Source organism: Rhineura floridana, chromosome 4 (assembly GCF_030035675.1).
Source record: "Rhineura floridana isolate rRhiFlo1 chromosome 4, rRhiFlo1.hap2, whole genome shotgun sequence".
Lineage (NCBI taxonomy): Eukaryota > Metazoa > Chordata > Lepidosauria > Squamata > Rhineuridae > Rhineura > Rhineura floridana.
The window spans coordinates 178,813,209-178,835,459 of NC_084483.1; the positions used below are offsets into that span (position 1 = coordinate 178,813,209).

Genomic DNA, 22,251 nt, shown 5'->3' on the forward strand with positions numbered 1-22,251 from the left:
CCTGTCCTGGATGGAGTTGCACTCCCCCTGAAGGAGCAGGTTCATAGCTTGGGGGTTCTCCCAGAACCATCTCTGTCACTTGAGGCTCAGGTAGCCTCGGTGGCACGGAGTGCCTTCTACCAACTTCGGTTGGTGGCCCAGCTACAGTGCTATCTGGACAGGGATAACCTGGCTTCAGTTGTCCATGCTCTGGTAGCCTCAAAGTTAGATGACTGCAATGTACTCCATGTGGGGCTGCCTTTGAAGATGGTTCAGAAACTGCAGCTTGTGCAAAATGCAGCGGCCAGATTGATCACAGGGACCAGATGGTTCAAACATATAAAACCGATTCTGGCCCACTTGCATTGGCTTCCTGTGTGTTTCTGAGCTCGATTCAAGATGCTGGTTTTGACCTATAAAGCCATACATGGCTTAGGACCACCATATTTGATGGAACGCCTCTCCTGACATGAACCCACCCATAGACTACGCTCAACATCCAAGGCCCTCCTCCAGGTGCCTACTCCGAGGGAATCTGGGAGTCTGGCAACAAGGGAGAGGGCCTTCTCAGTGGTGGCCCCCAAATTATGGAATGATCTTCATGACGAGGTGCACCTGGTGCCAACACTGTTATCTTTTCGGCGCCAGGTCAATACTTTCCTCTTCTCCCAGGCATTTTAGCATGTGTTTTTGAATTGTTTTGAATTTTTTGAATTGTGTTTTTAAATTGTTTTTTGTGTTTTAAAATTTGTGTATTTGTTTTTAATGTTTTTAATTGCTGTAAACTGCCCAGAGAGCTTCGGCTATGGGGCGATATATAAATGTAATTAATTACATTTATATAATTAATCAATCAATAAATAAAGTGGTGCTAAGGAAATCTAGTTCTACAGATTCATTCTGGACATCCACTCTGCCCATTGGCAGTTGAGAGTTTTTGTCACCCTATTTGGCTTAGCAGTGTGTGTCTTTTTAAAACTGTTCTTTTGTAGTTTGGAATGGGATATGAGATGAAATCTTTATAAATTCTGCTTGGTGCTGAAGTAGGCCAGGAAACAGTTGGAGCTGGTGAGGTTCTTTCAATAGTATGTGTTAAAAGACTGTTGAGACGCTCCTTTTCAAACAGTATCTGTTTATTTGAGCTCTTAACTTCGGCAGTAAAGTATTTGATTTCTGTGCAGTTTTCTGTCAGGGGCATGTAAGGAAAAATGTGAGTTTTCATTTTTTATTTTCGAAAGTATCGCAAGTTTTATTTTCCATGATTTTTTAATTACTTACTTATTTAATTATTTATTTATATCTTACCTTCCCAGAAGGAGCCCAGGTCAGCAAACAAGCAATAAAAGACTAAAAGATGTATAAAACATCTTTAAAAAACAAAACATCTTAAACAGTTCCAACACAGATGCAGACTGGGATAAGGTCTCTACTTAAAAGGCTTGTTGAAAGAGGAAGGTCTTCCGTAGGCACCAAAAAGACAACAGAGATGATGCCTGACTAATATTTGTATTACATTTGTTCAGTTGTTTTCCCACTGATTTCAGTGGGAGAAAAACCTGCTGCCTTTAACTTCCATGTTTTCCATCCAAAGGGAATGAAATTTGCAGGCTTTCTATTACCTCCCATCCCTGGGCATCAGTCCTGCCAAATTTTAGATAGCAAGGACAAAGTATCAGGTTATAGTCACTTAGAAAAGGTGTGCAACTGCTATCAAAACCAAACAGACCTTTCCAGTAATCAGTTGCACAGCTGCAAGCTCTATTTTCCGCTCTCCCTGTTGCCTTTCTGTGATCTGCACAGGCTCTTCTAAGTAGAGCTTTCCACCTTGTCAATTTCACTGCTTTCTCTCTTACCCTCTCCCTATGGCATGCACTGAGTTCTACACAATCTATCCAATGCAAAACAATGTCACCCATGCAAAGCAACTGAAAATGAATGAATGTGCAAATGAATGAATGGATTTTCATTTTGTTTTCATTCATTCAAATTGTCATTAGTTTTTACTATAAAAATGAATAAGCAGTGAGGTGATCATTGGTTATTTTTTTTGTTTTTAAAAGGAACACACATCCCTAGTTTGTACTGCCACTTTAGTGGGGCTTGAACTACAGCTGCTTCTCTCTGTTTTCTTTCTGAGGCTGAGAAGAAAAATTAGTTCCTGTTCCAAAATCCAATGTGATAAGTAAGGGCAGGTAGAGCATTTTGCCTTTTCCAAAGGATGCTCCACCCCTGACTGTTTTAGCCCAGGAGGATAGCAATATTTCTAAAATGTCCGTACTGTCTCTTTCTACATCACAAGTGGAAGTACCAGCTGGATCCGCTACCAGTAGTTCTAGCTGATCAAACGTGAATCCTGTTGTGGCAGAAGCACATGTGAGGTAAACTGACAGTGTGAGTTCAGTTAAGTAAAAAATGGGAGTTGTAAGGATTGTGTAACTAACTGTAACTTGTGAATGAAAATCATCTGGAAGCATTTGCATCCTGAATGATGGGGTACTGAAACTAAAAACCTTATTTATTTGCCCTCTGAATCTGCAGGATATTGGTTTTAGTTAGTTGTTGCTGGAGATTGTAGTCTTCTCTGTATTTTAAACACATCTTTTTTAAGGAATTGCCTTTCAATTTTATTTTGGCTTCCCTGTTTTTGTTAAGTGCATTTTTTATTGTGATTGTTCAGGTTGCATGAGTTTTAATTGCATTGTACTCCACCCCAAGATTGGCTATGATGAAGGACGATTTAGTTACACTAAATAACTTTATTTAATTTTGTTATTTAATATTGAGAATTGCATTATTTTATTGATGTATGTATTGCTATATTTGTGTTTTTGTAAGCCGCCTTGAGGGCCTTTTGGCCAAAAGAAGGGGGGTATAAATTTAATAAATAAATAAATAAAAATATAAAAAATAACCAGTTGTAATAACAGTATTAGTGACAATAAAAAAGTGACATAAAATGCTGTCAACTCACTTGCATACATTTGCTTGTACAAATGAGACTTTTCCTTTTTCTCCTTCTCTCCTGGACACCTCCCAAATCTGTTGTGGATGGTTGGGGGGCCCTTCAAAAGCAGATGGGGGGGGCTTCAGGAAAGAGGAGAGGAAGACATTTTGTAGCTGCTGGTGTGGCATTGGATATTGTTGTTGATGAGGATTATGATGATGATTAATTTTACTTTAACAGTTAAGCTCTCCAAGACACTATGTGTTGGTGGGCAATAAATTCACAGGAACATAAGAATTGTTTTGCGGGATCAGGCCAGTATATTGTCTCAGACAAGTGGCCAGATGGTTGCTTCTGGAAACTTTAATACAGATCCCTATGGTGATGGCCACCCTTTTGATTGTCCCCGGCATATGATACTGTGATGGAACATCAACTCTTCATACCTGTGGGAATTACAATAGAGACCCATCAAAGGACTCTGGTTTGTATTCAGTTCTGGTTCTTCCTTCCCAAATCTGCTTCACAGGATTGAGGGAGTCTTTGGAACACCATGTGAAGTGGTATGGGGGAACTATAGAAGAAAGGGGAAATTTGCGCAATATTGCCTTCTCCTCCACCTTCCATTCATGAAAACATGGAAACTTTCATTGGAGCAAACAGCCTTTTGTCAGTGGAAGAACACAATTGGATACAAACCAGCACACCAATCAAAATTTGGCTTCGTAATGCTTCTGTATAATGCTTATGAACAAGTCAATATTCTATAAGCATTTAGGGAAAGGATGAATAGTGAACCACTCGCAGTTATGATCACTGTTCATTTCCTTTTGGAACAGCTTAAATCCTAACTGTATAAAAGAAAGCAATATTTTACCAATGTTATGAAGGCCTCTTTGGACTGATTTGTCATTGCACTGTGAAATGCTCACTCCTGTAATTATTAGAGCATCATATCAAATTGTATTTTGTGAACATCAGTTGGCTAATCTGAGGTAGAGTATTACTTGCAAACTCTCTGGTTTAACAACCTTGTTAACTTCTTTATGAAAGGTCTGCCTACATGACTGCCTTCCTACTGTATGGATTTGTGACTCACCACTGGTCAAACAATCTAATTTGCTTTAAGATCTGGAGTTACGTTTGCCCTTACCATTTATTTATATAACAATTATTCAAATCATAATTTGTTTGCTAGAGTTATACTGTGGGCATGACCCATAAGATATTGAGAGGATGAGTAATTCCCATTTTAAGAGCCCTTCCTCTTGATTGCAGCTCGCACACACACCAGGCCACATGATTCTTGGCAAGCCTTAATCTTAGAGAATGCTGAGATACTCTTCCCTGATGTAGGGTAGTAGCCTATGGTCAGAAACTGATGACATTCCAGTGGGTATTTATCAACACTCTGTGCTATGGTTTTTCCATCCTAACCTGGCAGAAGTTGGCTGCATATAGGTCTTTTCCACTTGCATGAGCTTACCGTCATACAACATGCTGTTATACGATAAACAATTAGGGCAGAATGCAGTTTAAAGGCCAGATTTCAGAGCAGCAGGGAAGGAGTAATTAATTCTTTCCCATCTGCACCATTTTCTTGATCAAAAAAGTACCTACCTGATGGTGGCAATATCTTAATTGGGGGAAAAATGGCATGGCAAGAAATGATATCTGTATATTTTATGTCCGAATAGAAATAAAATATATTTCTATACATCTTGTAACTTTTCATTTCCCAGAATATAGAGACAAAATTTGTAAGATTCTTTTGGAGAAATAAATAAACTGTAATCTCTTCAGGAGAGAAATAACTCTCCTTCTTTCAGTGCCCCTTATTTCAAAAAATATGGAATGTACTTCTCCCAGTGTTAGCTGTATTGATTTGTTATGTTGCAAATGCAGTTTTGCTGTTATGCACTACTGGGAGGAAAATACCGTACAAATTAGAAAGGCATACAAATTAAGCTTCCTAACAGGGCTGTGGAATTGGAGTCGGAGTCAGAAGCAATTTTGGGGGGAGTCGGAGTTGGAGTCGGTAGAAATGTACCGACTCTGGCTTCAAAATAAAAACTTATAATATTATAACAATATATGGTAACAGGGCTGTGGAGTTGGAGTTGAAGTCTGAAGCAATTTTGGGTGGAGTCGGAGTCGAAGGTGTGGCATACCGACTCCGCAGCCCTGCTTGCTAATCACAGAATAAGAGGAGAGGCCCTTTTGTGGATCAGTAACTGGCTAAGTTGCAGGAAGCAGAGAGTAGGAATAAATGGACCCTAAGGATCCCCTAAAGATCTATATTGGGACCTGTGCTTTTTAACTTGTTCATTAATGAACTACAGTTAGGAATGAGGTAGCCAAGTGTGTGAGGTAGTTGTTCAAGGTGGTTAAAATGAAAAGGGATTGCAAGGAGCTCAAAAATGATTTCTCTACACTGGGTGAATGGGCAATAAAATAGCAAAAGCAATATAAGCAAGTGTAAAGTGATGCACATTAGGGCAACTCCCCCCCATATTTCATCTATATGCTGATGGGTTCTGAGCCTGTGGTGACTGACCAGGAATGCTAAATCTTGGGGTTGTGGTGGACAGCTAAATGAAGATGTCAACCCAATGTGTGTGGCAGTTGTGAAAAAGGCAAATTCTGCCTTAGGGATTGAAAATGAACTACCAGTACTGTAATGCTGTTAAATCAGTGGTGAGACTGCACTTGAAATACTCACTTCAAAAGGTGTTGTAGAGCTGGAAAAGGTTCAGAAAAGGAGCACCAAAATGAATAAGGGGCTGGAGCAGCTCCTCTATAAGGAAGGGGTACAACTTTGGGGGCTTTTTCATTTAGAAAAAAGGCAAGTTTTTGGGGGGGAAGATAAAAGTGTATAAGGTTATGCATGGTATGAAGAAAGTGGGTAGGGAGAAATCCCCCCATCACACCCAATACAATTTACTGGGAATTACAAGTCAGGGGAGTGCTGTTACACTCCGGTCCTGTTTGAAGGCTTCCCATCAGCACCTGATTGGTTACTATGAGAACAGGATAATGGACTAGATAGGCGTTTAGCCTGATCCATCAGGGGTCTTCTTATGCACCTTGTAATGTTTCGTTCCATATAAAAACAAAAACTTAATTGAAATTGGATCCATTTCCTTTTGGAAGATATAGGAAAAGTTGTAGGCAGCTTCTGCCCATTGTCTACAACTGTTTAGGGTTGCAGTATACATTCTGGGATTTGGGAACACAAACTCATATTGGATATGGTAAGCAAACGATGGTTTGTTTGTTGAGTCTGAGTCTTGGGTTCACCATACACCCTCTTGTCCCTCTTCCTCCCTTGCCTTGAAACCAGAAATGGGGGTGGGGGGAAGTCAAGCCATGGTTTCCAGTTCTGATTCAGAAGACAAGTGCAAACTATACCTTGCAAATTTGGATGTACAAGGAAACTCTTGTTTGGATGAATAACCAACCCAGGAAGGGAACTGAGGTGTAAGAAGGGAGGGAGAGAGTGTGAACCATATAATGGTATTATATGTGAATCAGTTCATTGTCTGGGATGATCAGGAGTCTGCAGTCATGACTTTGCTTTTGGTAAAGATGAAGTAAAAGCTGAGCCTAGATCATTATAATCTGATAAGGGGGAAGAGTCTCGTGGTAGTGGTGGCTTCAGCCAGCAAGCCTATGTGCCCAAAGGGGCAGCCACTTGTTTTTCTGAACAGCAGCTCGAGGGCTGCATTCCCTCAGGATTGTTGAGCAACCTTCTGGGGGCCACATACCAGTGATGGGTGGGACTAGAGCCAAAAGTGGGCAAAGCAATGAATGTACATTTTACCTTTGTACGGTAGGCTAGTTGCTGCATGTGCTCACACACCCTTGTCTATTCTCTAGCCAGGCAAACAAAAGGCATTATCAGAGCTCAAGGACACATTCCAGTTCCAGGCAAAAACACTGAAGGAGGGTGTGAAGTGAAACTGGTGAGGGGTGTGGCCTTGGAGAGAGTCCCAAGGGCCAGTTAGAAAGGCCTAAAGGACCCACGGAAATGACAGTCCATAGTCACATAACATTTTTCTCAGCATAAACAACCACCCTACAAGAGAGTCAACTTGTGTGACCAACCTCTGAATACTGCTCTAATATTTATTCGATCACTTAAATCCGTTCTCCGTTTTAGCAGAGAGTTAACAAAGTAGTCGAAAACCCTTTCATTTTAAGGCTGCCTCAGAAGTATTATTAATTTGGAGCATCGCATTTCCTTTGCTTCCTAACCCCAAAGTGCTCAGCTCAAAACACAGCCCAAACTGAAGTGCTTTTAAGCCCTATTTATTTCAGTAGGAAAGTTTGGTGCATGCTTAACACTGTCCCGTTGAATCAAATAGGTCCACCCTTAGTAGTATGCATCATCCTGTATGTTTTGTCTTTTGTTTGACTAATGTTTCTACTGCCATTACTTTATGGCCAATATTCCTTCTGTAAAGAATGTTTGTTTTTCTGTTCCATGTGTCCTCAAACATCCTGGTTAAAATAAGGCTTGAGTCTCTCACGTGGTTGTGTTTCCAAAAGGAGAAGAAGAAGAAAGTGGTTAAATGCTGCAGGAACTGCCTTGAATAAATAGCTTTAATGTAATGTGGGGACAGAAATGATTTTGAAAAGCAAACAGGATTTCAGATTAACAAGTTTATTGTGCTAAATTTAAATACATTTGTTAGAAAATGTCAACAATCCAGTCAAATCATTTAATTGTGTTTGTTTACAAAAATCAATTCTGATGACCAGGTAATAGCAATAATATTTTAATAGCAACTGTGTGAGACAGAATATCAGATGGAGATCTAGTAATTAGCTTAATGATCAGAATCCTTCTAAGTCCACTCTAGTGGTTTGAATACAGCCTTAATGTTTAAACTTCTACCAACCATCTATATATATAACAAATGCTATCCTTTCCCCTCCTATGATTTAATATAATTGATTTTTTAAGACCACAGGGGACTTTTGTGATTATTTTAGTCTTGGCTGCTGCATGCTTTTGGGCAAAGGACATCTGCACCTAGGGCAATAATAAACTAAAACACAGATTAGATAGGTTTTTTTACCATAGTCCCTGGTAATTCATTTCTGGAGGTAAGACTGCTTACTTTGTTGGCTGTATTTTGTATCATAAGTAAGCACAATGTTAGCTGTCCTATCTGTAGAATTTTATAACCTTGCAACTGATATATAATGCTTTAAAGCTTTAATTATGTAAAGCTACCATAGAATAATGCCTTTATTTGGAGTAACTAGATTTTTAGTTACGATAATGTCACAAAGTAATGAGAAAGCTTTTGAGTTCTCCAGAATTCTTTTTAAAAATGTTTTGCTTAGGTGCAAAACAGATTTCAGGTTGTGTCAAGCAAGCTTTAGACAAAACAAAAACAATGTTTGGTCCTCCATTGGGAGTAGGTAGAGTTGATATCAATCCCAACAGTTACTCATATCTGTGTTGGCTAGGGGTGGAGAACGAGAACCGCTGGCCCACAGGGCAAATTTGGCCTAGCAGGCCATCCCGTTTGGACCCCAAAGCCATTTTTGGAAAGCTACACTCACCCGCCCCAGAGGACACATGTGGTGTGGGTAAAGGCAGGCTTCAGAAGAACAATCAGGAGCTCAAAGTTTCAGAGTGCGCCATGCTCACAATATGTGAACTGAAACATAGCCATCCTTCAAAATTCGCACTTCTGAATTTTGTGATGCAGTTCGTTAGCCATGTAATGAACATAAGATACATAATACATTAAAACTGGGGAAATTGCAAAATACGTATATTAGTCAAGACTGCTAATGAATTTTCATGAGGATTTTTTTTAAAAAAAACCAACACTGCAAATTCCTGTGGAAATGCGGAAAACATTTAAGTTCAGAAAAATTAGAAAATCAGAACTGAGAGATTTGTCCATCTCTACTGAGACATATGCAAATGATTGCCTCCCCAGTCATCAGATTGATCATATGATGAGCAGAGAGGGGTAATAACTCTCTCAGCTGATTTTCGCAGGTCAGCTGAGGAAGAAGGGCTGTGATTATATGTGTGTGCATGTGAGAATGCAGGGTGGCCACACCCACAACTGGAATGTGACACTTGGAAGGTTGATGAAGGATGAATGCAGTCCTCAGGCCAAAAAACTTAATTACCCTGGCTTATACAATTTTTTAAAAGTTGTGGATAATATTAGTGGGGCCTTTTCTATGGCGATCCCCTAGTTTTGCAGTTCCCTTTCCCTGAAATATTATTTGGTATTTTGTTTTATGAAACTGTTGTGAGCTGCCATGGAAAAATGGTTTATTCTTAAAGGTGGGATATAAATGGAAAATTACTGATTTGAAAAAAATCAATGTTGTACATCTCCAGTAAATGTTATTTCTGATTTCACAACTAATTTATCCAGAAACCTGATATATGGGAAAAATCTGTCAATAACTCTGGTACTTTTGATACAAGAAACTCAGATTTAGACAGTGTTCAAAAGCAGCACCTCTATACAACACAATTCCCATTCGCCTTTAATTTCTTGATTATAATCTTATCAAATTTTGCAAGAAGTTCAAGAAGACTGAATAAATGAGAAATTGTGAGTGCTTCTGTTAAAATCTAACAATTCATCTACTGTATCATAAACAATTATCCATGATTCATGACAACTATACAAACCATTTAACTTATAAATGAGGAAAATTAAATTGCTGTAAAACAACAAACATTTCCATTTTAACCCTATCAATTGCTTTCACTATTGACATGCAGTGAGAATACAACTGTAGATTTATTTTGTAAATAGATTTCAAGTGCTTCTGCTGACATCCAAATTAGATCTGAACTATAGTGTTTTGTTCTTTATGAATACAATCCAGTTACAAATAGGCATTCCCTTTTAGATTGTTAGTGAAGTTTCAGAACATTAATAATAATTGAATCAAAAGAAGATACTGAAAGAATTTTGGAACAGGTAAGCACTGCAGATGCTATTTCCTTGAATGATGATAGGGAAATTCTACAATGTGATAGGCTAGGAAACAACAACATCTGGTCAGCAACAAAGCAGAGAAACTCTTAAGAGAGTCTCTTACTTGGAATTATAATAATATGAGCAGAAAACTACAGTGTTTGGGGCTTTTATAAATCCATATAAAATTACTGCTTTTGATTTCTTTTTTCAAAGACCATAAAACTCCAGGATGCAGTACTCCAAGGTACAGCTTTCACATTTAGTCCTCCAACTTCTAAAAGACAGCATTCTGGTATCTGAGTGGAGCAGAGCTTAAAGGGCCATAGCTCAGCACAAAGCACATGTATGCAGAAGGTCCCAAGTTCAATCCCCAACATCTCTAGTAAATAATAATAATAACAACAACTACAGGTGTTGTGAAAGTCCTCTGCCTGAGACTGTGCAGAACAGCTGCCAGTCAGTGTAGGCGAGTCAGAGTAGATGGACCAAACCTGGCATCATGAGGCAACTTCCTATAAGAACCAGAGATGGCCCTTGACACCTTACAGAACAGATCCCAGCAATAAAAGAAGAGAGGCTGTGCATCTGGGGTAAAGGGCAGAGCAAGAAAAATGTGCTGCCCTGTTATGTGTTTACAAGTCCCCTGCCACTAAGCAAGACTTCTGTGCATAGTGTTAGGCTAACACAATAGTATTAACTTTATCTAACACAATCCGGACTGCAAGAGTGTCAGAAGAACAAAGATATAAAAAGTGTGAGACTAAAGCAGATAAGGCCAATCTCAGACTTCATGTCAAAACAGATATGCACAGCCCATTGCGAAAGCATTTGGTAGACATTCTAGGAAGGACTTGCCCCTTTTACAGATGGAGAATACTGAAGATGAGAGTTTCTAGTCTGAAGGGCAGTCGGTGAATTAATGGCAGATAAGTCAAGAAAGTGAACCAGGATAGGTATAAATGGTTGAAATATGAATTAATATAACCAAGGAATTAAGCATCTATGCAACATTTATGCATTGTACACTACTACACACTTGTGTACACATGCAGAATGCTGTCTCACACACCCTTTCCTACATATATGCAAGTACCTCACTCAACAGATGCACAGAGATAGCCTGCTTAGGTTGTGTAGTTCCTCCTCATGGCCTCAGCTTCCCCTTTGGCCAGCATTTCCTATGACATCACAGCCGCTGCTCACCCAGTAGGATGGCCACTTACTCACCACCAAATGCACATATGCTAGTTCATGTAGGTGAATGCAGATCTAGGCATAATTGTTTTACTCTACATAGAAATATACTAGATCTCACCCTAGTGGGGAAGACTATGGGACCAGGCGACGTGTGTGGTTGCACAGTCTCCTGTCCAGGTGCTAACTGTTGATGGTCGGTTTCAGTGACCCTGCCCTCCTTTCTTGAGGTTCTTTATATTTAAATTGGACTTGGACCAGACAGCCCTTTATTAGAGGATGTCTTCAGACAGAGGACTCTTCTGTAAAGTAGAACACACGGCCACCCTATCACCTAGCTAGCAGTGAGTTCTCATCGCTGCTCCTTGCAGTGGTGGAGGAATGTTGTGGCTGCGCAAAGAAACAAATGGCTGGGTTCTTTGCCAGTGTGCATTTCTCTGTCCAATTCAGCACATGCGCGTGTGCACACACACACCTGGATTTGCCTTGCTCCGCAATCCATAGGCATTTTGCACCCATATGCATGCATTTTTTAAAAAAAACAAAATGGATGGAAATTTGGGTGGAGGTAGGATAACTGGCTTGTGCTTCTCTCACCCAGCAACAGAGGGCCAGAAGCTCTAAAGCCATTTCCTGCCAATTGGCAGTCCTGTCTCATGCTAGGATGCTTTGATTTTTAGTGATGTTTGGCTCAGGAACCCGGAATCTCAGGTCCCCATTCAGAAACAGATAGAGTCTGCCTTTGCTCCATGTCTCAGAGAATCTGAAATGTTCTGCGGATTACTGCTCTTTAGAAAAAATCATATCAATGTAATCATAACTTTTTCTGTATAAAACTCATGGAGTAAATACTTAAGGAAAAGGGCAGAGTTCTTGAGAAATAGTTCTATCTTAATTCTGGGTAAACATCACTTAAAAGCACATTTTCAAAACAGACTGCAGCGAAGCTTATTTAAAATTACTGTATCTTAATTTCATTCCAGTGGCAGGCTATCACATATTCATGTAAAGACTGCTTGGGATGCTGGCTGCCTAGTTTTCCATGACAGATATAACTTCACTGGCTGAGAAGTTATGAAGAGAAAGGTTAGATCTAGAGAATCCCAGAAAACTTTGATGAACAGGTTGAAGATAAAGTTTTCACCTAGGGACGTAGTTGTCCAGGGTCTCTGGGGGTCTTTGACCCCTTTTTTGGGAGCCAGGTCCTAGCACGGTCCCTTTGTCTCCAGGGTCCTATGAGTCAATGAGCATGCAAGATGAGTGTGTTAGCCACTGAGAAGAGTCTTCTAACTTGCTTCCTTGCCCTTTCTTGCTAATTGGAGCCAATCAGAGTGAAAGGAGGTGAGTCAGCCACTGAGAAGACTCTTCAGAAGTTCAAGCAATATCTCTGACCATGAGAAAGGACAATCAAATGGTGACAATGATAAAGAAGCAGAAAGCAGTATTCAAACCTGGCCAGATAATTCCATAACCTTAGAAAGTTGCATAAACTTAGGAGGGGGTGTGGCTGTGACTTTTATGAAGGGACCCTGCTTTTCTCATTTTGCCACTACAGGTGGGTCCCACTTACACGGCAGGTTCCGTTCTGGACTCCCGCCATAAAGCGGAAATCGCCGTAAAGGAGAACCCCATTGAGTATAATGGGGCGCATTGCGCGAAAATGCGGCAAAAGCGGCTTTAAAACGGGGAATGAAAGCCACCGCATTAGGGAACCCAACATTAGGGAACCCAACAGAGAGGAAACAAAATCTGGGTTTTGCCATGGGACCTTGTGGTGAAGGGCGGGTAATAAATCTAATAACAACACTGAACTTCCTTCCTTCCTTCCTGAATTCAATTTACATTTGATGCATTTATGATCATTTTTTATTTAGAAATCATTGATTTAATTGAATTTTCCAACTTCTGAACTTGTTCTGTTGTCCTGTACTACTTGCAAAATGTCAGTGATTGGCACAATCATGTTGTTGTTCTTTTTTATGCCTACATAGGGGGAAATGCAGTGTTGCACTTCTGAATGAGACGGAGTCTGTATTGTCGTATCTTGCTAAAGAGGTAATGCCACACTTTTAATCAAATGAGTTCCTCTATCAGTATCCTTTTATATGCGGTTTTCTTCAGTATTGTGTTTTTTTTTACAGCAGATTGTTATAGTGTATCATTAACAGCTCAAGCTGAAAATGCTTTCTGTGTGTGGTGAATATTTTGAATTATTTAGGCCTTATTATAATGATACTGAAACCGTTTAATTTGACTGTCAGCCAAAATTTTGCAAATGAAAATAGGTGCGCTCTTTCCGACTACCTAATTCTTCTGCTATGCAGTGATACACGGCTAACTTTTAATGTGACTGACTCTGGATTAGGGATGGAGGAGAAATTTGTTCTGTCTACGCTTTATAGAAAACCATCCTAATTTGTCTTATACTTAAATGTAGATTGGAGGTGAAAATCCAATTGATGGCTGCATTCCAAATTTTGCAGTGCAGTTCTGGTTCAGAAATGTGCAGCATAATGGGTGTTTTATGGGAAAAGGCATATTTTAGGAAAAAAATATTGAAGTATACAAAAATGTTTATTTTTGGGGAAGAAATGCATACTTTAGGGAAAAGTAACAACAATTTACATGCTTTTATTTTTTCATGGTTAAGAAAAAACTGCAAAAACTAGGATGGAACAGACCTAAGCAAAAATGACAAGGAACAGAAATAGGATTATCTCAAACCATTCTAGACACTCTCCTCCCCCCACAAGCACTTTCAAACCATTCCAGGTCACCTTTCCTGGTAGCCTGCTTATCTGCCTCCCAGCCAGGCCAGTGCTGCCACTGCTCCACAGTGCACCGAGGCCACCTCCCCACTTAGCCCTCTGATCTGCCTTCCAGATCTGCCGGTGCTGCTATTTGCCTCCCAGCTGCTTACTTGCTTCTCCACCCCACAGCCACTCACCTTACTCATCCACCCCAAAGCTGCCTCGTTGCCTTACTCCTAAGCCAGCCATCTTTGTTTCCTTCATGCTCTCACCCCCATGCTGCACCCCCATGTCACGCTGTGTGACATCATGTCTCCATGACGGCGTAACACCTTACATTTTTATTATATAGTAAGAAGTCTGTTGGCACTTTCTCCCATCACATGGTTATAGATGTGTTCAGGGGAGGAGGCAATGGGTATAGGTCAGACTCATTTGAGTTTTCTCCTTTCTCCTTCCTTGATTTTCCCACCAGTATATACCTGCTGCTGTGCACTGGCCATCATTTTTAATGAGAGTTCTGGTATGTGCTCCCCATATACCTTCCAGGTGCCTGTGTCCTACCTGCAAATTACTTGCACAAGGAAAACTGGGAAGAGATTCCTGTGAGCCCTAAGCCAACCTATCCTGTGTGTTCAGCAGAATTGTGAAGGATGAATCGTATCCTATATATTTCATAGAATTATAGAATCATAGAATAGCAGAGTTGGAAGGGGCCTATAAAGCCATCAAGTCCAACCCCCTGTGCAATGCAGGAATCCAAATCAAAGCATTCTCGACAGATGGCTGTCCAGCTGCCTCTTGAATGCCTCCAGTGTCGGAGAGCCCACTACCTCTCTAGGTAATTGATCCCATTGTCGTATGGCTCTAACAGTTAGGAAGTTTTTCCTGATGTCCAGTCGAAATCTGGCTTCCTGCAACTTGAGCCCATTATTCCATGTCCTGCACTCTGGGACAATCAAGAAGAGATCCCGGCCCTCCTCTATGTGACAACCTTTCATGTACTTGAAGAGTGCTATCATATCTCCCCTCAGTCTTCACTTCTCCAAGCTTAACATGCCCAGTTCTTTCAGTCTCTCCTCATAGGGCTTTGTTTCTAGTCCCCTGATCATCTTTGTTGCCCTCCTCTGATCTCGTTCCAGTTTGTCTGCATCCTTCTTGAAGTGCAGAGACCAGAACTGGATGCAGTATTCAAGATGAAGCCTAACCAGTGCTGAATAGAGGGGAACTAATACTTCACACAATTTGGAAACTATACTTCTGTTAATGCAGCCTAATATAGCATTTGCCTTTTTTGCAGCCACATCACACTGTTGGCTCATATTCAGCTTGTGATCAACGACAATTCCAAGATCCTTCTCACATATCGTATTGCTGAGCCAAGTATCCCCCATCTTATAACTGTGCATTTGGTTTCTTTTTCCTAAGTGTAGAACTTATCCCTGTTGAATTTCATTCTGTTGTTTTCAGCCCAATGCTCCAGCCCATCAAGGTCTTTTTGAATTTTGTTTCTGTCTTCCACGGTATTAGCTATGCCCCCCAATTTTGTATCATCTGCAAATTTGATAAGCATGCTTTATACCTCCTCATCCAAGTCGTTAATAAAAATGTTGAAGAGCACTGGGCCCAGGACCGAGCCCTGTGATACCCCACTTGTTACTTCCAGTTTGAGAAGGAACCATTGATTAGCACTCTTTGAGTAAGATTCTGGAGCCAACTGTGGATCCCCCTGTTAGTTGTTCCATCCAGCCCACATTTAGCTAGCCTCCTAATAAGAATATCATGGGGCACTTTGTCAAAAGCTTTGCTGAAGTTGAGATATATTATGTCCACAGCATTCCCACAGTCTACAAGGGAGGTTACCTGGTAAAAAAATGAGATAAGATTAGTTTGGCAGAATTTGTTCTTCATAAATCCATGTTGGCTCCTAGTAATCACTGCATTGTTTTCAAGGTGCTTACAGATTGACTGCTTTATAATCTGCTCCAGAGTTTTTCCAGGGATTGATGTTAGGCTGACTGGTCTGTAGTTCCCCGGTTCCACCTTTTCCCCTTTTTTGAAGATAGGGACAACATTAGCTCTCCTCTAGTCATCCGGCACTTCAACAGTCCTCCATGATTTCGCAAAGATAATAGACAGTGGTTCTGAGAGTTCTTCAGCCAGTTCCTTCAATACTCTAGGATGCAGTTTATTGGGCCCCACCGATTTGAACTCGTTCAAAGTGATTAGGTATTCCTTGACCATTTGTCTATCAATCTCAAGCTCCAATCCTGCCCCTTCTACTTCATGTTTCCCGGCAGGGTCACAGATCCTTTTTGGGAGAAGACTGAGCCAAAGTAGGAATCGAGCACTTCTGCCTTTTCTTTGTCATCTGGTATCATTTTGCCATCCTCATTGAGTAGCTGTGCCACCATTTCTTTTCTCTGGCTTTTACTATGGACGTACCTGAAGAAAGCTTTTTTGGTGCTTTTAGCATCTCTCGCTAACCTCAGCTCATTCTCAGCTTTAGCCTTCCTGATGCCATCCCTGCAATTCCTTGATACCTGCCTGTACTCTTCTTTTGTGGCCTGGCCTTCTTTCCACTTCCTGTATGTGTCCTTTTTTGTTTTCAGGTCCTCTCTAAGGTTTGGCTTCTTCTGTTGTTTCCCCCCTTTTTTCCTTGTTGGAATTGCTTGCCATTGCGCTTTTAGAATTTTGTTTTTTAGAAACTCCCACCCATCTTGGACTCCTTTTCTCCTTAGGGTCGCTTGCCATGGAATGGTACTTACAATTGTTCTGAGTTTATTAAAATCAGCTTTCCTGAAGTCCAGGGTGCGCGTATGGCTACTCTCAGCTTTTGCTTCTGTTAAAATCAAGAATTCAAGTATGGTGTGGTCACTTTCCCCCGGAGTTCCCGTAACTGCCACTTCATCCACCACTTCATCTCTATTGGTTAGAATCAAGTCAAGGATAGCTGATCTTCTGGTTGCTTCCTCCACTTTCTGTAGGAGAAAGATATCTCTAACACAAGTCAGAAATTGCTTGAAGGGGCCATGTTTGGTAGAATTTGTCTCCCAACAGATATCGGGATAATTGAAATCCTCCATTACTACTACATCATGCCTCCTCGAAACATTGGCAGTTTGCTTCTCCTTGATTGGGTGGTCGGTAATAGACTCCAAGCACCACATTCCTTTTATTACTTACCCCATTAATTTTAATCCAGATACTCTCAGTGGAACTACCAAGCTCATCTTCCTGTATTTCTGTGCAGGGATATATATTTTTAACATATAGTGCAACTCTACCTCCCTTTTTATTCCTTCTGTCTTTTTGAACAAGTTATATTTTTCTTGGTATTCTTTGAAAAAGATTTAGGCTGCAATCCTATACACACTTACCTGGCAGTAAGTGCCATGGAATTCAATGAGACTTGGTTCCAAGTAGACATTCATAGTATTGCAATGTTACAGTACAGTTTTAAAAGTGTTTATGAAGTTTTGCTACCAATTAATTTTAGGGTAAAAAACAACCACCAATATTTCTAAGCAGTTCTGAAATTAGCATAATTTTATTTCATGGTTTGTATCAAAATGCTATGGCCCTTGAAGGAAGAGCATAGTGCATGTGTCTGGGCCTTTTCTTTGGTTCGGTTCATCAAGGATTATAAATGGTCAGCAAAAGTACCTTTTGAATGGTTCCTGGGGTATGTGTGTTAAAATGCAAAGATACGTCCTAGAATCTTTTATGTATCAAGAAATAATGTTACTTTGAAAATACAAGGATTTTTTGTGTGTGTGTTTTGTTCAAGGATACTTTCTTCTATTCCTTGGTATATGATCCATCACTGAAAACACTTCTAGCAGACAAAGGAGAAATCAGAGTAGGACCCAGGTATCAAGCAGATGTACCAGATATGCTCTCAGAAGGTAACATATTACAGTTGTGACTTGGGGTGCCAGTTCGTATTAAAATCCAGTGCACTTCGATGCAGTTTTGAATGCTCGGGTTATCAGTTGAAACGTGGATGCCATGCCATATGAGTTCTTCAGCAGAGAACTTTTCAGTTTGATCTCCATCAGTGGATGCAAGTTTCAAATGATTATTATGTGCATTGATTCTATATAAATCACGCAAGAGCTGCAGGTGGAACTTAGAGAGGTGCTTGTATGTATCACTGGTTATGTAAATGCAGGAAGTGGGGAGGTCACAAAATGCTCATACCGTAAGCAGCATTTGTGCAAAAAAGCATACCTTCTGATTGGCAGGTTGGTAACCTGGCTGCATGGTGAACTGTTCACACTCATAATGCCAATCAAGATGGCAGGCTTTGTGCAACTGGAGGAGAAGGGCTTTCTTACCTTTCCTCCCTGTGCCTCCTTTGTGAAAGGGACAAAAGAGTAAATTGTCTGAACAAGGGCTGGATGCAACCAAGGCACAGCCGCAATTCTTGAGGCCCAGCGAGTTCATATAAGAACACACCTGTTTTAAGTTGTGTTCTGAATTTATGGAGGAAAGCCAGTTTAGCCATTGCTAATCTTATGCGTGAACTGAAAGTGTACTAGAAAGGTCTTATTGTTTCCTCTTAGATTAGGCTGTATGCAGACAACCATGAACATCACTTTCAGTGCTGACAGGGAAAATAAATAGAACCTACCTTTCAGTTGCAACTACATTGCACATAAATTTGGTCAACCACAAGACATTTGGCTATGCCTGCAGCCCACTTAGCATCTCCCTTTACATGAGCCAGCAAACAAAGTAGCAAGTCTTCCAATAACTCTCATTTCCCTTTTGTCTGAACTGAAAGACTATGGTTAACAGCTTCAGAACAAGCCAAGAAACTAAGCCTGATTCAAATCATTGTTTAATCAGCTGGTAACCGTAGTCTCTTAGTTCGGATAAAATGGGAATCGATAGTTAACGGAAGACTTCCTGGTTTGTTTACTCGCTCACTCAAGGGAGGAGCGCGGAGTCTGCATGCACAGCCAAAAGATCCATTCATATGTTGGTTATTAAGCTGAGATTTGATCATCCAAATGCACTCACTTCTAGTGAATGGTGAGGCCAAACCTGGAGAAGTAAACTTGTCTCCACCCCTTGCTCATAGAAATGGTGGTCCTGGTTTGGATGAAGGGTTGTGGGCCGCCTTAGAGAAGATGGAGACAGTCTGTCCCTATATTTCATAACACATTTATTATTATTATTTGGGGACCTCTGTATATTTGGGCATTTTGAGGTATAAAAAAGTAACTGTAGCAAAAACACTTCAAATCAATGGCTTTCGTTGTTGAAGTTTAATTGTGAATATCTAGTCAGTGGCAGGTATTTGATTCTTCCTGCTGCTCTAATCTTTCACTTACTGAAATTTCTGTGTAATTGCCACTGAAGCATGAAGTGCAGAGAGGGCCTCCAGGAGTGTGGCTTCCCCCACATTCTTGCTTGCACCCTTTTTCCAAGCTACAGCTACCACTAAAAAGAGACAGTGTTGAAGAATTGCATGTGCCCTTCATGTGGATTGCAGTGATGGCTGCAGGCTACATTGCTAACTGAAAGTTTGCTCGTACCTTTACTTTGTAGCTGGTGTTAGGTCTCCATCCAGTGTTGTTGCCTTCTCTCAAGAGAACTGAAACTAGTGTGAATTGGCATAACTTTGTGGAAAGAGTTCCAGTGTTTCAAGAAGTAACATGACAGCTTTATGAACAAATATACTTCATTTCTTTTTTAAGGTTTTTGCAAATGGTGTAGCTGACCTGCTCTTTTTAAACAACCTTGAGGATCAAAGCAATAAATAAATAAATGTTATTTATAGTATGTAGCCTGTTTGATGAGATCCTTGCTATAAAACAGTTGCTGGTCATGGAACATTATGAAAGTAACTGCTTGCTTATCTCTCTGATTTAACTGACCCTTAAAATATTCAGTAAATCTTTTTATTACATAGTAACATCCCATGTGATTTATAGCATAAAACCCTTTGTTTCTTCTTTTTAAATACCTTTGAAGAATGAATACAGTGTCAGTTTTTCTCATAAACGTTCTCATGGTAGTATAAACAAAACAATTTCTTGAGATGGAAAGGGGGCAGGCTATTGATAAGCTTGAATCATTGTCTCCAACATTAGTCCGATTGAAGTTAATGGACATACCTGTTTCATTGAGATTACTCTGAGTAGAGTTAATGCTGGATGCAACCCATTGCTCTGTACAAGCTCCATACAAGCATGCTCTTTGGTGAGCAGGTTTTGCAAAAGTTTATTCTTTCATTTGTTTTAAAGCCAGGCGGCCTGAAATCCTGTGACCACTTACTTGGGAGTAAGCCGTATTGAAATTAATGGGCTTAGTTCTGAGTAGACATGTACAGGATCACACTGTGAGAGTATGGGTATGCAGAGAGATAGGCTATTCAAATATGCATGAACTAGTGATTTTGGTGGATCTGTTTGCAAGGTTATGATTTAAGGAATTGCTCTAAAGGGGAAACTTAAACTTCTAGTTTAGTGAAGAGGTTTTAGTTCCCCAACTGTCCTGACTAGTTGGGACCAGAATTGTCAAGGGAAAAGAGAAAATGGAGACTGTTTCTTTTCTGTATTCTTTTCCCTTCCTGCCCCATTTTTCACTTTATTCCCCCATGCTTTCCTTCATCCATTGCCACACTCTACCTTTTAGACTTGCAGAGCAATCATATGCGTGTTTACTCAGAAGGAAGTCCGACTGAGTTCAGTGGAGCTTACTCCCAACTAAGGCTGCAATCCAAAACATGCCTACTCAGAAATAAGCTACATTGGGTTCAATGCAATTTAGTCCCAGGTAAGTGTGTATTGGCTTGCAGCCTAAGCGTGCATAGGAGCACATAAGATTCCTGACAAACAGCAGATGCAACACTCATTTCTGCTCTTTTTCTCCACTCATAGCTGTGTCATCCTGCTCCCTCCCACTTTTGCTTCTCTTTTCTTGACTATATATAGAAAACATATTGGTAGACTCATCATAGGCTTGGAGCCTAAGGAGATACAGGTTTATACTTTTAGACACAATTCAAACATGCCGGAAAAAATATGGCACTGTCATCCTAGAACCAAGTCTTCACATTTAAAAGTAAATAAATCCTTGAACATAGAAAGTTAGTGTGTCAGGATAAAGAATTTAAGCCTAGCTTTCTTCTTGCTCTGTGAAGGAATGTTCAAATATGTATGACAGCCCTTCCACCTGAAGTCTGAAGTAGTACATTTTGGAGGGAATGTTCTCTGAGCTTTTTCTGCATGCTTGAATCTGTTGTTAATGGAATGATAGTTTTCCCATTGTGTAGTGCAGTGGTTAGAGAATCAGACTTGGAGGCCCAGATTCAGATCCCCCTAGCTCCCTGATCCCCACTGAGCCATAAAGCTCACTAGGTGACCTCAGACCAGTACTCTCAGTCTAACCTACCTCACAGAGTTAGTAGGATAAAATGGGGGGGGACTATATGCACACCCTGAGTGCCATGGATAACGGTGTAACAAAAATGTAATAAACATTCATTGTTGTTGTTCAGACTATATGCAACTGAAAATGAAATTATTATTATTATTATTAATTCACTTTCCTAGCAAAGCAACCCAAAGCGACTTATAACAAGATTAAAACCAATTACAACAAACTCATTAAAACAACAAACACAACACAACCTAAAAACACATATGTGAAAATAAAGACGGGGAAAACACCCTATTTTACCTGTTACAAAATCCATTAAGGTGTGAAATATCTGAATTTTTTAACACTTGAAAATATTATTTTCTTTCCTTTGAAAATATGGTTTGATTAAAATTTAGTAGGGCTACTGTGTAGTTATCCTGGGGGACACCAGTTGCATCCATTATTGATTTATTTTATTCACCATAATGGACAATTTGAGTGTATGTGTTTTAATATATTAATACCTTCCCCAAGTTAGCCATCTGAACACATACATACATGCTTCAGAAAGAAGTTGTGCTTTATGTTGAAAGTTATTATGAAGGATTGTATGTTATAAAAGGCTCATTTTAAAGTTAGAAACTCTGTGAATTATTCATCAGTTCAGCTTGGATACGTGAAGGTTAGAGTCTAAGACCTTGCATATCATGTCCCATTTCTAGCTAAAGAATTGGAAGATGTGGATGATTAATGCTGTTTCGTGCATTTTTTTTTCCTGCAAGAGAAATTAGTGGAAATAAAGATGGGAGACGAGCAGTCTAGCCACAATCTAGCCACAGAGATGAAGATATGGATTCATGAACTGCACAAATACAGGGGCTAATTGCTTCTTGTTCCAAGGGCAGATGACAATGCATTTAGGGAAAGGTATTAAGGGTCTGTAGAAAGCAATTTGTGTGTTGAATTGGTGATTACGAAGCAAGCATCTGTAAGCAATTAAGACGGAGTCTCTCTACTAAGTATATTTTTAAGG

At 40.1% G+C, this 22,251-nt stretch overlaps 1 protein-coding gene across 1 annotated transcript in view; it reads left to right on the forward strand.

The window, feature by feature from the left end:
- Positions 1 to 22,251, forward strand: part of MTA3 (metastasis associated 1 family member 3) — a 200,378-nt gene that overhangs the window by 43,244 nt on the left and 134,883 nt on the right. The window contains exons 5-6 of the mRNA XM_061625370.1: positions 13,083 to 13,146; positions 17,632 to 17,749. Coding sequence (XP_061481354.1) covers positions 13,083 to 13,146; positions 17,632 to 17,749 — 182 coding nt within the window. The remainder of the gene's footprint in view (positions 1 to 13,082; positions 13,147 to 17,631; positions 17,750 to 22,251) is intronic.